Consider the following 18519-nt stretch of genomic DNA (forward strand, 5'->3'; position numbering starts at 1 on the left):
GTTCGCTCCTTCTAATGTCGTTGTAAAACGCTTTGCGAGAGCTTTACCGTCCCGTGGAGTCCTTCCGGCACGGCCCGTGCCTGTCACTGCTCGGGGTGAGCTGGGTGCTGTGCTGGGGTGCTCCCCACGCTCCCGGCCCCGAGGAAGCAGCCGAGGGATGCCGCCCAGCGGCCGTCCTGGGTTGCGGGACGGGGGGGCTAAAGAGGCCTCAGGCCAGGGGGGTGATGGGGGCACGGTGCAGCTGGAGCCGCTGGCGGTAGCCCAGGCACATTGAGATGTGAAATGAGTGTGTGCGTGGCGCCCGGCGGGCGGAGAGTACCCACGGGGGAGCCGGGGTGAGATGCCCCAACCGTGCTCGGAGCGCCCGCGGGGCAGCGAATGCGGCGGGTGCGCAACGCTCTGTGCAAGGGGAAACAAACTGAGCGGAGGGACGGTCCTCCACTTCTGTTCATTTTTGGCTCTTGCTGTCCTCCGTCATCTTCCCGGCTTCTTCCAGCAGCAGAGCTCGGCCCTCTCCTCCTCCCAAGTTTAGGGAACTGGGATGTTGTTTCTTTTGTTCCCCTACGTTTCCCTTACTGGCATGAAAAAGAAACGTGTACTTTTTTTGTTTTTTAATTTTTTTCTATTATTATTTTCCATTTTCCCTTTCATTAATGTCCCGAGCAACCGGGCTTAGGGCCATTTGTTTGTTTTATTGAAAACCCGGGGCAGGAAATCTCCCTCTCCTGACTCACTGCGGCTCCTTCAAGGAAACGCCAAACGCCGCCTTTATCGCAGCTCCCTGGGGCCAGCGACTTTCCGAAGCGCCTCTTTAGGTTTCCCTCACCCAGCCAGACAGGCCGGCGAGGACGGACCGACTCCGCTCCATCCCTGCCCCCCACCGCGACGTTATCGGAGGCCGGCAGCCACCGAGGACGTCGCGGGGGCGGGGGGGCGGATGAGCGAAGCCGCCCCGCCCTGATCCCGCCCCGCACCGCCGCCACTTAAGCGCCGTCGGGTGCCGCTCTCGGGCAGTGCGGTGCTGGCGGCAGAGCGCTCAGTGGCTTTATAGTCCTCTCCCAGCGCAATGACAGTGAAGGCAGCCGAAGCTTCGGGTCCTGCTTTGACTTACTCGAAGATGAGGGGGATGGTGGCCATTCTCATCGGTGAGCGGGAGGAAGGATGCTCCCAGCGCATCGTGATATTTTTTCTCGGCAGGACAAGCGGATGGCTAAATACTTTTTGTTTTTTAACGCTCCCTGTCTTCTTCTTGTTGTTTTATAGCTTTCATGAAACAGAGAAGAATGGGGCTTAATGATTTTATTCAGAAGATAGCCACCAACTCCTATGCATGCAAACAGTAAGTATCAGCAATTTCAGATGGCTTTCAGTGGCAAGGGAGGGTCAGTTTGGGTATCAGGAAAAGGTGGTCGGGCAGTGGAATAAGCTCTGCAGGGCAGTGGTGATGACAGTGAGCTTGCCGAGTTCAAGAAGCTTTTGGACAACACTCTCAGCCATACGATCTGATTTTCGGGTGGTCTTGTGTGCATTCAGAAGTTGGATTCTGTGATCCTTATGGGTCCCTGCCAATTCGGGATACTTTATGATTCTAACAAATCCCACTGTTGGTTAAAAAAAAATTGTTTACTGTAATGCTTCTGACATGACTGCTCCAGAAGAGTTAATTGTTCTTCTTGAGGTATTAGTCACCTTGCTGCAAATCGTCACGAGCAGGGTTTGGGTGAAATCAGTTGGATGGGATTTCTAGGGCCCTATCTCTGTTATTAGATCTGTACATATGGTATAAATACATTTCTTCTTGTGGCAGAATTTACATTCCGTAGATGAGTTTTACTCCTTAAGCCAAACAGATGCTATCTGTAATAGCCCAAGCCCAAACTCATCTTTCCCTAGCGTAGTCCTTGCTTGCCCTCTGGTGGAAAGTTCCTACTGATGTTTTTGATAACGATTAACACATACTCTCATTGTTGCAGCCCTGAAGTTCAATCTATCTTGAAAATCTCCCAGCCTCAAGAGCCTGAACTTATGAACGCTAATCCTTCTCCTCCGGTAAGCAGATTTTACACTCTGTGAAGCATTTATAGAACATCAAATGAGCTGATAATAGAAGCGTAGCAAAATTAGCATCACGAGTATTACTTCAGTTTATAGCACAGTGATGTAGGTGGGGAAAAAGTAATCAAGTTAACCTGGAACTAATTCTCAACATGAGGAAGAACATCTTCAAAATAACCTTTATTAGTTGTAGCTTCATTATGGAATATGACTAAGATATCGGAAAGAATTCTTAGATCAGCTATTGCTGTTATCCTCTTCTTGAGTAGTCTCAAAGAGTGTAAATCACCTGGTAGATGTCTAGATTAGAATTTTAGTGATAAGCAGAGTGCTTATCTTCACTTTTGAAGCTTTATTTAACTTATTCAGCATTTTAATAAAACTTTTATGTGTGTTTGCTTCTCTAGCCCAGTCCATCACAACAGATAAATCTCGGTCCATCATCCAACCCACATGCCAAGCCATCAGACTTTCATTTCTTAAAAGTGATTGGAAAAGGAAGCTTTGGAAAGGTAAGCATAACTTTTTACTCTAATTGAATTACTCTTCAGCTCGTGTATGTGATGCCTATGCGCTGTGTTTGTGCTGCCTTTGGTGAATGGTAGTCATTTAGAGCAGACCTAGGCGGTGCTGCTGCCCAGTGCCTGGCTTCGCTGGGCTGCGGGGAAGGGAAGCAGGGTGCTGCATTTCTGTGAGTCACAGTAGTGCAAGGGAGGGAGTAGGCGGGGGTGGGGGTTCTTCAGCTTCAGTATGTGTTTTCTTTTTGGAAGGGAAAGGTGCTAACTGTAAAAACTAGATTTATCTGTGGGAGTGTTGACAGCTTTAGGCACTGCCAGCACAGAGCTTGCATGTTGAGCCAGAGGAGCGGAGCAGTGCTATGTGTTAACAGAAAGGATTGTTTTCTGTTGTGTTTATTCTTTGTTCTGTAGTTTAGCATTGCTCACTTCTGGGAATATGTCTTCTTTCAGGTTCTTCTTGCACGGCATAAGGCAGAAGAGCAGTTTTATGCTGTTAAAGTCCTACAGAAAAAAGCGATCCTGAAGAAGAAGGAGGTGAGCTGCTTCCTAGTGTTGCTGTTGTGATGTTCGTCAAATCGATTTTTACTGCTATTGCTCAGCAAATGCTGTTGCTAAACATTGATTTCCTGTGTGTTCAGGAAAAGCACATCATGTCAGAGCGCAATGTCCTGCTGAAAAATGTGAAACACCCCTTCCTGGTTGGACTTCACTTCTCCTTCCAAACTGCAGACAAACTGTATTTTGTCCTGGACTACATCAATGGCGGAGAGGTAAGCAGTAAGCAAATCAAATAGTATTTCCTATCATGTGCATGGTGGTAGGGTAGACTTTTTCACCCTTCCTTTTAAATAAAAAGAGTTCCAAGGGGAAAAACAATGGGGAAAAGTTACTAGAGTTAATGTTTCCGGCCTGCCAAGTTTTAGACTACCAAAGGATCGTTAGGCCATTTCCTGCCATTGTTCTCCCTAGCTATATATGTTGAGTCTAATTAAGCTCATTGTTAACAGGCTCTGGCGCCACTTACAGAACTTTGTTCTTTCTGTCTCCTGCAGTTGTTCTACCATCTCCAGAGGGAACGTTGCTTCCTGGAACCAAGGGCCCGATTTTATGCTGCTGAAATTGCCAGTGCGCTGGGCTACCTGCACTCCCTGAACATTGTCTATCGGTAAGCAAAGTTGTTGGACTAAAAGAAACAAGGTCCTTTGTTTAATAAGCATTTAAAAGTTTACCTCAATATTAGCTCAGAGTTGATTTTAATCATTTTTATGACTTAATAAATAAACAATCTTCTGACTCCAGCTCTTCTAATGAATGTTTTTTCTTTCATCTTTTCCTACAGTGACTTGAAGCCGGAGAATATTCTGCTTGATTCACAGGGACACATTGTTTTGACTGACTTTGGCCTCTGCAAGGAAAACATAGAGCACAATGGCACAACCTCCACCTTCTGTGGCACACCTGAGGTATGTCCAGTCCTCAGCCTGCAGTCACAGCTCACTGTTCCCATGTGCTTTTGTAGTGGGTGAGAAGTGTGGGTGTTAGGATGGATCTTGTGATTTCAGACTGTGGTGAGGACCTGTGGGATACAAAGATCTTGTTGATGAGGAGAAAATGGCTTTCAAGCCCGCTGATGTTTTTAAATATACTTGCATCTTCCTAGGAGCTTAAATACTGTTGGGATTCAGTGAGCTGTTCTCATTCAGGAATAGAGGGACTGTACTAGCTATATAGATCCCTTTTGCTAACATGTTTTTTTTTTCCTTCTCTTCCATAGTATCTTGCACCAGAAGTTATTAAAAAGCAGCCCTATGACAACACTGTAGACTGGTGGTGCCTTGGAGCAGTCTTATATGAGATGCTTTATGGCCTGGTAAGCAATGAATCCTTATTGACAGATGAGATGATCTCACTGTTGCACTCTCAGAAGGCAAATACTCGCATGTCAGCCCCAGTAACCTTGATTTCTCCATTGCTGTTCCCACAGCCACCTTTTTACAGCAGGAACACGGCAGAAATGTATGATAACATCTTGAACAAACCTTTGCAACTGAAGCCAAATATTACCAACTCTGCCAGACATCTCCTGGAAGGCCTTTTGCAGAAAGACAGGACAAAGAGGCTTGGTGCCAAGGAGGACTTTGTAAGTGCCAACCGGGCTGTTCTTCCTGTGCGCGGTACAGGAAGAATACTGGGTCATATTACTTACTTTAGCTGGGGTCTGAATTAATCTATTTTTTTTCTCTCTCTAACAGACGGAGATTAAGAATCACATCTTCTTCTCCCCAATTAACTGGGATGATCTCATTAACAAGAAGATTACCCCTCCTTTTAACCCAAATGTGGTATGTATCACTTCTAATTTTAGAATGTTTAAAGATGCATCTTCCCATGTCTTCGTGGGGTGCCCAGAAGCTACAGTAAACTGGCCACCTGAAGATGTGGTTGGGCAACAGAGCTTTCCTCATGGCCATCTAGACAAGATTAAAAATAAGCAGTAGCTGATTTTTTGCTAATGGATTTCCTAAATTTAGTGGGGGGTTTTTTTGGTTTTTTTTGCCTCTGACAAATAAATACTTCATTTGTGTGGCTATTTTAAAATAATCCCCACCATCCCCATGTTAACAAAGGGGAGGGTAAGGTGCAGAAAGTTGGTAGATGCCCGTGCATAGAATTACATTTGGTTTGTCAGTGAGCACATAAGTGCAGGCATCTGGTTGTGAGGTGGTTCTCTTTTACTGTTTGAGACTTCTTTTTTTTTCCCCTCAGAAAATAGGAGGGTCTGGTCTAAATACCATTCATTTATTTATTTCCCTTTTCTCTCCTTCCCCAGAGTGGCCCCAGTGACCTGCGGCACTTTGATCCTGAATTTACAGATGAGCCAGTCCCCAACTCTATTGGCCAGTCTCCAGACAGCATCCTCATCACCGCCAGCGTCAAAGAAGCTGCTGAGGCTTTTTTGGGCTTCTCGTATGCCCCACCTGTGGACTCTTTCTTGTGAACATTTCTCTTTCTTTCTTCCTTTATTTTTTTTTTTTTTTAATAATAATAACTATTATTTTTATTTTTTGTTTGGCCTTCTGGTGGAATTGCCAGTTGACCGGTCACCTTGAAACAGAATTTGCACATTTCCACCATGGCAGCTTTGCAGCCTTAATTTCAACTACATTGTTTGCTGGAAGCTTTTCTGAAGAGCACATCACTCCCTGAATGAGCTTTGCAGGCTTTTCATTTCCATTTTTGTTCTTCCCCCAAAGTGGTGCTGTCTCCTTTGGAAAGAAAAACAAAAGTGACTGCTGCGATAGACTGCTATGGCAGATAGTAGAGTAAGAATGAGCAGTTCTGAAATCAAGCTCTGAAAAGCCTTGCCTGAAGATAAGGATTTTATGAAATGTGCCTTTTTCTGATGAGATCTTGTTAGCTCCAAAGCTTTCCCTGTTGCAGAGTGTGTTTCTCAGTTCATTTATGTGGGTTTACTATGTGAACAAATGGTATGCGTGTGGTCTGCGTACTACAGATGGACTTAGTGTAATGCATCAATGTGACACTTGCAGGATACCACAATGTGGGGCATTGTTTGTTTCTTCCATATTTGGAAGATAAATTAAGTGTAATTTTGAAATTATTATTATTATTTTTTTTTTGTAAATCTATACAGTCGACTGAAATTATTGAAATAGGCTCTCAATTACTTGTATCCAAATGCTTGAAGAAAGCATTGCTGCTATGAAAAGATTTCTATTTTTAGAAAGGGTTTTTATGGACCAAAATGCCCCAGCTGCAGTCGGTCGAAGCTGTTGGTTTCTTTCTTTCTTTCTTTCTTTTTTCCTCTTTGTTTAAAAGATGTCATCTGTAAAATGGGCATTATTTATGGTTTGGGGGGGTTTTTCATTCCTGGTTGTATGTATTGTAAAAAAGATCTGTACATTCAGTTGTAACTCTAGATGTATATTTAAACTTCAAGACATAACTTGTAATGTATACCATCATTGTAATGTAATATAATTAACATGGTTATATGTATCATATTTTTTTGTGACCAAACCCACTGGTTTGCAGTAAAATCTTGAAAAAATACATGAGCTGTTCTCTGATTTAGACAAAGCATAACTGCCCTCCACTTCAATAACTAAGTCACTAAGCCAATTGTACAGCAAAGACTAGACAAATTTTACCACTGTGCTACAGTCATATGCTAAAGCAGATTTTACTAAGGCCAGTGGAAATTCCCTATCTGGGCATCTGCCATGGAGCATCAAATGTTGCTGCAGAATGTGGCAGGGTAGAAAGTGCCTTGAGCTTGTCAGTGGTGACAAACACTAGCACAAGGGCAGATTTCACCAGCTGATTATATGCTTACTTGAAAGGAATATATCTGAATTTAAAACAGCTGTTAAATACACGTTTCTAATAGTGACTGCTGCTGGGTGGCTTGCAAGAGGAACCTGCTATCATCTTTCAACCAAGAATTAAGATAGCTTCTGGAGCGATCCCATTCAATTTCCTTTTTTCTGGATGGATTGAGCACTCGCACCTTGCTTTACAGCTTCCATTATCTTCTGGTTAGTGCCGTTGGTGTTCTTTGCAATTTGGAGAATTGAAATGAGCAGTTGCTTGGAAAAACCTGGATGGAGTCTGATGTTAGCTCAGGGTTTTTGCAGTAAACTTTCACAGGGATGATATTTTTGTTTGCTATGTTCCCAAGATACAAGCAAGCAGTAACTTTCCATCTTTCATTATCTATTGCATATAGGAGTAAAAACAGTGTGTGGCTTCAGCTATGAACTGTGTGTTTGGGAGACCACACTCATAGTTGAAAATGCTAATTTATGGCAGCCAAGAAACCACTCTCCTTTCAAAGCATGTTAAGATAGGAAAGAAGTGCAGCCACTCCCTTGAATTCAACAACTCTTCGATTCATGACATTAGTAACTCTTTGAATAGTGCACTGACAGGCCTTGCAAAGTCTTCCGCAGCTATAGTGTGCCTGAGACTCCTAGGCCTCTTAAACATCCTAGGGAAAATGAAACTGGACTTGCTAAGCCATGAAATTATCTGATATGTTCTATCTTCGCCTTCCATTTCCCTCTCAGCAGCAAGGTGCTGTGTGTAGATATGCAAGCAGAGAAGTGCAGCCCAAACATAACAAAACAGAACACGTTTTCTACCGTATTGAAGAAAAAAACAAACCACTGGAGGCATTAATAATGAAGAAATGGAACTTCAGTGACTCAGAGGTGTACTCTGTGCATTTAATCTTTGCCAAGTATATAGTATAATTCTAATGGCTTTTGTTTTAAAAAATGTGATTGTAATTTTAAGAATTCTGCTATGCACAAGCTCATTACATTGCTACTGCTTTGTGCAAAAGTCTGACTGTTAGCAATGAATATTCAACACACCGCCTCCATTTTTTAGTGTAGGAAGGGTGAGTAATTTGCTTGTGTTTTCAATCTGCCTGAATCTAACATATTAAAGGCATGCCTGAAAGGAGATATATAGTCTATAGGAGTCAGCTGTGCTACAGCTGAGAGAAACAACCTGGAACCAAACATCATATTATATCCCAAGTAGTGAGCATGGTAGGGTACTCCTACACTCATTGGATGGTGTGTATTGATGGCACATGCAAACATTAAAAAGCACAAGTTCAGACATTTCACATAGTCCATTCTGTATCATTTATCCCTACACATCATAAGCCATGTTTTATTTTGTGAACCTTAGGGTTCATCAACTGAAACTTACTGGTGATGAGGGCATTATTTGAATGCTCCCTCTACAATCAGCAGAGTGGCAGGTACTTCTGGAGGGCTGTCTGTATCTTAATTTAAGCAGGAGATGCCTCCACGCTCTCCAAAAGCTTTTAAAATGACCATCTTCCATTCACTTATTTTAAATATATTCCAGAAAATAATTAAATACAAGAGTTCTGTACAGCTATGCACCTAAAGTGAAAAAATTTATACAAATACTAGAAAAAAAATGAGGGACATGGCTCAGAAAAGAGCTTTGCTGGTGGTCCTAATTAGGCTGGGGTACTTAAAGCACGATGGTGTGGATCGGGGCCCATCTTCACTCTTCTAAGAAGTAAAATTAAGTATTCAACAACATTAGTCTCCTATTTTGCTGTAGCACTAGCTCTACAGATGCTTTTGTAATGCCATGCCAATAGTTATCCCCAGCAGAGACAGTACAATAAATTATGTTAGTTACAGTTTCTGACACTCCCCACATCTACTGTGTCTGATGTCAAAGCCAACACATAAAGATTAGGATAAAATTTTCCATGTTGGCTGGGACTGTCCCTGGAAAGTTTTTGTGGAAATGCTTCCAAAACTCTTAACAAAAACAAAACAAAACAAGGCAGATAAGTGCTGTAGTTAAGTTTTGAATCAGAAGCAATCGGGTCAGCAGGTTCTTCTATTGTCAGGTAAGGCACTAGATTAAAGCTTTTTTTTCAAGCTACTGAAGCTTAGTAGTTTATTTCTTCTCCGTAAAGGTAGGGTACTACAATAATCTTATAGAATGACTACACATTTCCATTTGGTCACCTGCAGTTCTGAAATACATTTTCCAGCTTTGCTCTTTGGAAACACAGAAGAAAGATGGGGTTTACTGTTTGTTCAGGAGTTTCCTCCTATTTGTTTGAATATATAAAAGTGATGGGAGGGGAAAAAAGAAGAGTTGACCTCTGTTGTTCTCTACAGAGTAAGCACAGACTAAAGAGACCAACCTAGTCTCACCTTGTGCTGCACTGCCAAAGGGCTTTTGCACTGATATCAAAAGGCCATAGCCAGGTCTGGAGAAGGCAGAACATCCACATGCATTCAGTCTCTGGTCTTTGTACATGGTACCACATGTGGCACTTTCTTGTGTAAGGGCTTAGCTGTACTTTGATGGGAAATCCTTTGAATCATTTCATCACTTATGCCAATATTTGCTTGTGAGAGATCTTTACGTAATAGCTGTCCACAGCTGAAGGCCACTCTTCAAGCCACGCTGCCATGGGCTCTTTCGGGTCGGCGCAGGATGGAGGTGGCCTGAGCTCAACATAAGCCTGGACCAAGGGTGACATCGTGTGGTCAGGCCGTGCAGTGTCCAGCTTCTGAGTGGCTGTAAACACTCGGTAGTACAAAGATCTGCCAGCTTGTGTATCTGGAGAATGCTGTCATTCTGCACCTAGCTTATCAATTGCTTTAACTTGCTGTTAAGAGATGAAAGTGGTCTCAGAACTCCAGTCCTTGTTTCACACAGGCTTCACCTCCTGGTGACAGACTGTTTTCTTTCCTGAAGCTGGGCAAGCTGCAGTCAGCCCAGATAAACCCTTCCCATATCAGGTGCAGTCCGCCCTGTAACATCCCTCTCTAAATCAACCAGCCTCTGAGAAGCTCCCATCTGACACAAGTGTTCCCTTTTTAATTCATTCCCTATTTAATTACTCACAGGAGTTCCTTGCATTTTAGTGTTTTGGTACATAGTTTGTCAACTGCTACAAAAACAGTGTTTATTGCCTCCCTAGTCCTCTAGCAGCTAGGCCCAAGTTGTGACAGCAAAACAACATGGACTATGCCCATGGGCTCCTTCAGCAGCTCCTATGTGAGACAACTAAACCATTCAGTGGATGGGCTACAACATGCACTGGTTTGTTAAGGAAGAGACCTCTCCACTGTGCAGGAAAATACGAGGAATTCAGTGCTTTGTGCACGGCCTCTCATTTATGAGAAGATGTCCCACTTCTCAGACCACCTCTTACAAATGCATTCTATGAAGCACAAGAATAAGTGGTTAATAGGATAAGGCCAAAGACTGCTTAAACTTTATCCTTCTTTTTCAGTACTCATAAACATCCCTCCTGCTTCCTATGGTCTATAATAATTACAGATTTCCATTGGTTTGATACTGAGTTTTTCTGGTCTTCTTTTGAGTCTGAAAACACAAAGTTAATGCTAGTATACTGGAATGGAGATGTAGTACAGAGATGTTTCAAAAATGTATTCTAAGTCAGTTATTTTTTTGCTGTTCCCAGGGAGATCAGTTCATTAGTTCAGGTAAATGAATATGTTGCTCTGAAGGCAGCCGAGCAGCTACCTCCAAGTGCAAAGTATATGCTATTCAGCAAAGTTTCCTGCTGAGAACTGGGCTGTATCAATTCCATTATATATGCTAAAAATAGTGTTTAAGTGGATTTGAACAGAAGTAATAGATGCCGTACAGCCATAGGTAAAGACTGACTGTACTAAGGCATGCTGAAATAAGAAATAGAGCCTATGTGTGATTATATAGCACCTCAGCTTTTCCAAAGGGGCAAAATAACATGTTGACTTCTTTTAATCAACAGTCACACAAGAAGCTATGGGAAATGCTTCAGTGAATAATGGTAAAGAGGGTCTCAGATGTGACATATTTCCAGGTTTGGGCACAAAGTTGCTCAGTGCTCCAGGATCACTTGGCTTCAGGGTTGGGAGCTCACTGCATATCCTGGGGGAGATGTCCTCCTTAAACTCAACTACAAGAAGAGGGTGGTATAGTTACAAGCAATTCACCCATTATAATTGGTGACAAGAGAGTATAGGTAGATAGATATAAAAAAGATGCAGAACTGGAAATCATGCAGCTCACTGAAGGAGCTGAAGTATTTCACCATCTCAGTTGCTTGTAAGACTTGTAAGTAACTGAAACAAAATTAACAAAGACAAGCTACATTTATTTAAAACATCACTGCAAGCCAGTAAAAGTCTCATCAAATGATGTTGCCATCATGCAAAATGTTGTGACAGATAACGGTAGAGTGCTGGAAATAGGTAAGATGCTGGAAATAAATAAGATACTGGGACACTCCATTAGAAAATCACTTGCAGAGTTTTCCATGGAGAAGTGAAATTATGTCAAAAAGTGTGTGCAAACATTTAAACCTCTTCCTACTATTTCTTTCATACAACATGACAACGTTGTTAGAGAAGCCATACTGCTAACACCAATCAAACTAATCAAACCAAACATTTGATGAGGGCATGTTATTACCATCTGGGTAAAAAATGATTCACCAGCTGTTCTTAATAAAATGCTTTGGTTAATTACTACAAGCCAGATTATAGAGGTTGCCAATGTACCATACACACAAAACACTCACTCCAGTTCTGCCTTTGGTTTCAGTGAAGTTGTTTACATTAACAGAAGTTAATATCAGTGGGTATCTGCTCCACCACTGAATGTTTAATAGCTCTTGTGGATGTATTCAAACAAGCTTTTTTGTGTGTGTGATTCAATGGTTTTCTTCATTCTATCTCAACTACACGTGGCAGTGGATAGGCAGGACAACCAATGATTTTCGTGTCACTTTGATTGCAACTGCCTGATAGGATGCATTTGGTGACAGAACTTGCAAATTACTTTGCCTTAATTAAGTACTGCCTGTCAAAAGAGCGGTGGTAACCTACACTCTGTCCTTGCCAGAAGATGCATAGTGAACATTAAAGGGTTCTTTAACAGTTCATTTAACCAAAGTGGGAGGGCCCCCACTTTGCCCTACTTTGGGGCCAACCAAAGAGCTGGGAAAGGGAAGCTGTAAGGCAGAGGACAGGCTCTATTTCTGCAAATGAAAGACTTTTATTTGGCTTACCATCCTCATGGGCATGCCACTGATGGTTTTCTATAGGCTATGGAAAACTAATCCCTTTGAGTTCTGTGACTGTGAGTGGAGATTACAGGTGGCAACTAGAGGATTTGGATGGGCTGCCAGCTGTGGGCAGAAGCCGGCCCTTCACTGTTTCATTTATGACCCCACGTATCAGGCTCAGGGCTGTGGAACTCTGCAATATTTTTAAAGCATTCCCGTGTTTGAGCTGTAGTTTTCACATGAAGGCCCTTAGGGAAGCCAAATGATCTTTAAATAAATATAAATTGAATTTAGATGATCTCTTAAGTGCATTCATACATCTGAGTTTTTCTTCATTACACATACAGGCCTCGGGTTGCTCCAGAAATCTAGGGATGCTTAAATTAAGTGTTGGAATGCATTTTCATTAATCACAATTATTTTGGAAACATTATTGATAGTGAAATAAGGAGGAAAAAAAAAAGAGAGAATGAGCTTAATTCTCGCTTCTCTTTCTGACAGTTTGATCCTTGGCACAGCAAGGGTGACTCTTCAGAAATTAATCTGAGATTTTGCTGTGCAGTAAAAAATAGGCCTACAACTCTTTTAAAGTTACTTGCAGGTTGTTATAGTGAGAATAAATTTTGACAAGATATACTTACCTTTTTCTGCTAGAGACAGTTTTATGTGACAGATCGTAGTTTTAAAGGAGACAAATACCAAACCTCTGTGGAGTGTGAGGAATTGCAAACAGGCTTCTTGCATCTATTTTATGAGTGGATATGAACCAAGTAGTAGGTTGGTTGTCTTTTTTTCCTCACATGTAGCAAAGTCTAGTCTCTATGTGTTTCCTCCATCTCAGTTAAGCTCTTTCATCAGCTGCAGCAAGCACACCTTCATATTATCTTGTCATTTTATGAGTCCTTTTCAAGTAAAAAGAAAAAGAAAAAAGTGAACAAGTTCCAGAATTTTCTTTCTGAAGAGACCATTTAAAAACAGACATCAATACCTTTCCCTGGATGAGACTTTCAAGAACTCAGTTTTCACTACTGTTGTACTCCTGGTACAGTGCTCATGGCTGATGAATGGCACTCATGGGTTCAAGCTGCAGCAGAGGAGATTCAGGCTGGATATTAGGAAACATTACTTCTCAGAAAGGGTGGTCAGGCACTGGAATGGACTGCCCAGGGAGGTGGTGGAATCACTGACTCTAGGGGTGTTCAAGGAATGACTGGATGTTGTGTTGAGGGACATGGTTTAGTGGGAGCTATTGGTAACAGGTAAATGGTTGGACTGGATGATCTTTTAGGCCTTTTCCAACCTTGGTGATCCTATGATTCTATGATTCTAATATTCCTGCAGCCACACACAGTACCCAAAGCCATTACATGTAGAGATAAAATACTCCTTGCCTATAGTTTAAAATCCAACAGCTATCTATGAAACCACATATTAAAAACAGGATCTATTTTACCTTTCCATTTATCCAGCACCTAGTAGCAAATGATTCTATGAAACTGCAATTACAATTTAGTTTCATAGATATTACAAAAAAAAAAAAACAACATTGTCCCAGCTGCCTGTGACCCTCTCTATGGTCTTTTGTGTGTCAGATCCCAGTCTGTGTCCCTCAGGTTCAGACAAGGTTATGTTCTGTGGTGCGAGAAAACCTCATGTCTTCTCATAGATAGTGCCTTAGTTTCTTACTCAAGGCATTACAGTGTAATGCAGACAGGTTTCTTTCCGGGGTTTTTGATTCAGGTCCTCCACTGATCATGCGTGGTCCAGCAAGCCCTAACAGCCCTGTTAACAGTGCTTGCTATTTTTAACAATATGCTCTTGGATATGAAAAGTAGGAACTCATATATTTCCATGGTCACAAAAGCTTTTCCCACATCCTTCTACTCTTTCCTTATAGGAAAGTTTTATCCTGCCTGAAACTTCATGAAACTTGTAGATACTTGCTGTAGAATCATTAAGTTACACATTAGTCCTGAAAGCTCTAAATACAATCAATCAGGAATTTATTCCTGTTTGAAAGATTGCAAACTTTTTATTTTTTAATTGGCCAGTTTTCAAAAAGGTAGACATTAATAAAGGAAAAAAAAAAAAAAAAAAAAAAAAGAAAGCTGGGGAAAAATCTTCTATTATTTATGCCCACATATATTATAGTGACCCCAACGAGTCATCAGAGCTTACCTGGGGTTACACAACTGAAACTGAAAGCGAGCTTTGGCCATCATGGTCATTACTACTTAATAGGTGAGTCTTGCTGAAGAACAAAATAGCCCAACAGTAATCTGTTCCCATGATGCTATCTGCTTTTGTTTTTAGCTCTAAGTACAATGCTTTCCATTATCCTTCCTAAATTTAGAATATCTGTCTTTACAGGTTTAGAGTTTTCTTTTCTTATGCTTGCCATAGATCAGGATTGTTTTGCAACAGCCCTAAATAAAGCGAGGCTCTAATGCTAAATTACTCACTGCCTCAGGACAAAAATACACCAATTACATGATCAGGGTATAAAAAGGATGTTAAGAATCTTTTCATTGCAAGTGTGGTATTCCCAGGAAGCTTAGCTGTCTATAATGTGTCTTCTTTTTGATTCGTTATTGAAATCTGCACCTCAAAAAAGCAGCTGGAGAAGGACTGTTACTAAAACGAAAAGTTACTTCAGAACCTATCCGATAACATCATCCACTTTCTTCCTTTGCACACAGTATCAGCCTGCCAATATATTCCAGAGTGAGGATTATTGATTTTTCACGCTATAAATTATTCCTCAAAAAAGCATTTTAATTCCATTTGTTTAAAATACTGTGCATTGACTTTCCCAGATTGAAGCCCCTTAATGACATCTCCGTATTAACTTGAATGACAAGTTAAGTCATGCTCCTAAATTAATAAAAGAGAATTTTTCAACACACATATGAAATTATTGCAGATGTACTCTAATATTTTCTCACTCTGAGCATAGGAGTTTGTCTTCAGCCTTCATATCTCAGAGTCACACAACCAGACAGATTCTCCCCACTCCAAGTAATTGAGATGAGAAGCTTTTACCTCATGAGTTCACTCAACACTACATGACAAAACTCTCAGTTACTGATTTAGGAGGAGGCATGGTATTGCATCATAGAAGAAGGAAGTCCTGTTTCCTAACCTCTTGCTTGAGCCTGACTGTGAGAGCATGTATACCCTGCAGCTGGGATGTGACTGCAAGAGTGTGTAGCCATCCTTGAACTAGATTTAAGGTACCTGTAGGCTGATCTCTCTGGTGACAGGCTGCTTGGCTGCTCAAAAACATATTCTGCTTCTAAGCTGGGTTTGGCAGTCTGAATTAAATTCTGCCGTGGGAACATTGCTAGCTTGATCGATGTTTATCCTACACAACTCTGACAGGCACGGCAAGCAAGGTGTGACAGCCTGGCAAGCAGTGTGGGCTCAGCAAACCTACAGGGGACATACAGTGCTTGCTTCAGCGATGAGCCTTTGCAGAAACCACACGTGTTGTTCTTCATCAGTGTTTATACTCAGGTTGACTAGATGAAGTTTTGACCAAGTGCATTTCACTGTCCTGTCATTATGCCTTCTGCTGGCAGCAGACTTCTCATCTTCTTTGCTGATTCATAAGAAAAAGGGATGCCAGATCATATGTCACAGCTCATGTCTTGATGCCAGATCCTGCCATGAGAGAACAGCATGGGAGCTGGACTGTGGCCACGGACTGTCTCTGCTCCTGAAACTCCCTTCTATCTCTCTTCTCCTCAGTGACCTTAGAGTTATCATATTAAGGAAACAGTGAATGATCAGTCCCTGCTCACCCTCTCAGTGTCACTCGTGATTTATAGGCAAGCAGCTAAAGGTGAGAAAAAGCAATTACCAAGATGGGTGCACATCCACAGTTTAGTGAAAGGCCAATTTTTCTCCATCCCGGAGTCTTTAGCCATGTACACTGCTTTGTTTTTTTCTTTTGCCTCTGAACAAGGGCAAAAATGATGTTGGCAAGAACTGAGAGAACAGGAGGAGTGTCATGCAGGTTTTTCCTGAACTACACAGACTTCATTGCAGAGATACTGCTGCTAAAAGGTGTTAGTTGCCATTTGTTAAAGTCAACTGATATCTGTCAAGTGCTGTAAGTAATAAAGTTATTCACATTCGTGGTGGCTGATCCTTTTAAAAATGTAGTGCACAGTGCAGCACTGGAAAGAGTCTGCTTCAATTCCTTCTTGAACTGTTCCAAATGTGAGTGGCCCAGCTAAGCAGGTGGGGGTTTTGCTGTCCCTGTCAACTCTGAACCACTGCTTGCTGCCAGAAATGCCTGGAAGTCTTGCAGCTACCTTCTTTAAGTCTCTGCTATGCTCCCCTCAGAGCTGCAAACTGCGGGGAGTGAGATTTTCTACATTCTGGCGAACAGTATGCCCAGAGGCAATATAGTCAGTACATTTGGTGCTGTATCACGATCCACTATTATTTAACACTCCCACTTTCTTGCAGGCAGAAGCTGAACTGCTCCACAGCCACAGGATCAGTAGTGACTAACAGCTTCACGCAGATAGATGACCCTTGTCTCCTTGCCTCCTTGGTGGATCATGGCCAGGGCAATACCCATGGCAGGGATGAGGATGGTAGACCCCCAAATAGACTAACAAATAAGAAGTTAATTGGGGTAAGGCTTTGCAAAAAGCTGAAGGCAAAACATAGAAGAGGGAAATATCTGCAATGATGCTTAAGAAAAGAAAAGCATCCTGCTCCCCCCAGAAAAGCACACCAAGGCCTGAAATTTCATTGTTCACAGAAAAATACAGCCTTCTAGTAACATTACCAACCAACACAGCCTGTGGCTCTGCATAATTACCTGATCCTTTTATAGGATGAGGTGTCGGGGCAAGGCCATGTTAAGGTCTTGAGATAACAGGGTAAATCAGGCTTGAACCTGACACTGTTACAACACCAAAATAGATAACTGTGCCATGCAGCTGTGGGGAAAGAGCACTGTAATATTTCTGTGTTGCAACAGGAGGAGAACTATGGGTGGCCTCAGGCTGCTGCGGGGAGAAGCAGGCAGGTTTGGTGCTCCCAGTAGGATGCTCTTGTTGCTAGATGTGTTAGAGACATGGGGCTGATTTAACAACTGCTGCTGCCAACCCTTGTTCTGATCATCCCTGTGTTGCATAGCATATCACATAAATTTGGTATTAGCCAGCTGAAAAACACCAGCAATGGAGGTGTGATGACCATGAGCTGAGCACAACCCCCAAGCCCCACAGAAAAGGCACAACAGCAAAAACGGTTTCTGATCGAGTTTGCCCCTAGGGGTCGTATTATTGAGACATCCCTGAACTGCTGCAGTCAGGGACGGTACCAGCCTACAGGCCTTGAAGTGACCCTGGGGATGAACTCAAAGCTGGGTTTGAATGGCCATTCCAGAATGATTCTTTGGCCAAATTAATCATATAATCTTATGTGAATTTCTTAAACTGAAATAATTCTGGCCTTTCCCACAGCCTTCTTTGTGAAAAAATATTGTGCTGGTGACATCTAGTGGAATAGTAATATAATAATAATAATAACAACAAAAATAATAATAATGTACTTTTGATCCTTTAAGACAGTCCCTAAAATGCCTATTAAAAGCAGTGCTTTTTTTAAAAATTATTATTATTTTTATTTTTTAAACTTTATTAATCGAACCCCATATAGTGAGAATTAATTTTGTTTATTTTTTGTTTAAGAAACCCAAATCAACACTACAAAACCTGCTGTTGGGAGCTCACAGTCCCGAGTGATTCGTGTCAGTGTGAAGACTGTGGTGTTATTATTAACACACAGGAGGTACGTGACATTTATAAAGCACATTTAGCCGAAGAAGAAAGAACCCACAGCGGATGATTCCATCAAAGCCTTTTCGGCGCTTGCTGTTGTTCTTCTCTATGGCCAGAGGGTGGAGAACTCGTGTTTCCCCTCACGCTGACAGCAGGCGAGGGGCTGTGAGCAGCTTAGCTGCTGTGAGATCCCACCTCAAGGCTTCTGGCAACCAAATACATAAAAACCCAATTAATATGCTTAACTGAAGAGTTAGTTATCTTTTTTCCCTCCATTACCTCAGTAGTTGCTCATGGCTATTATAAATGTTATTTGGCTGTAACTGTCAACTATGCCTTGTTTTGTTTGAGGCCTTTGAGCAGTGACTTTCTGTTCTTTCTGTCTTGCCTTCTGGCTGAGCATCCTGTCCAGGCTCTCTGGTTGCCTGCCCAGGTCTTTTTCAAGTTTCCTGGACAGAGGAGCAGCACTCGACTTCTCCAGTCCCTTACCTCTTTCTCCTGACTGAGAACCCTGCACAGATGAAAC

At 42.1% G+C, this 18519-nt stretch overlaps 1 protein-coding gene across 3 annotated transcripts in view; it reads left to right on the plus strand.

Annotated features, from left to right (window-relative positions):
* SGK1 (serum/glucocorticoid regulated kinase 1) overlaps positions 1–6647 on the plus strand; it is a 69536-nt gene extending 62889 nt beyond the window's left edge. For 2 of the 3 annotated variants that reach the window (XM_015858450.2, XM_015858452.2), the window contains 11 exons: positions 1264–1339; positions 1974–2049; positions 2463–2567; positions 3024–3107; positions 3212–3343; positions 3626–3738; positions 3913–4036; positions 4348–4443; positions 4558–4713; positions 4826–4915; positions 5404–6647. In XM_015858450.2, coding sequence (XP_015713936.1) covers positions 1264–1339; positions 1974–2049; positions 2463–2567; positions 3024–3107; positions 3212–3343; positions 3626–3738; positions 3913–4036; positions 4348–4443; positions 4558–4713; positions 4826–4915; positions 5404–5571 — 1220 coding nt within the window. In that variant the 3' untranslated portion in view covers positions 5572–6647. Of the gene's footprint in view, positions 1–1004; positions 1146–1263; positions 1340–1973; positions 2050–2462; positions 2568–3023; positions 3108–3211; positions 3344–3625; positions 3739–3912; positions 4037–4347; positions 4444–4557; positions 4714–4825; positions 4916–5403 lie in introns of those variants that run through there. The other variant, XM_015858451.2, reaches the window with a different exon arrangement.
* The last annotated feature ends 11872 nt before the right edge of the window (positions 6648–18519 follow it).

The sequence above is a fragment of the Coturnix japonica genome, chromosome 3 (genome assembly GCF_001577835.2).
Source record: "Coturnix japonica isolate 7356 chromosome 3, Coturnix japonica 2.1, whole genome shotgun sequence".
Classification (NCBI taxonomy): Eukaryota; Metazoa; Chordata; class Aves; order Galliformes; family Phasianidae; genus Coturnix; species Coturnix japonica.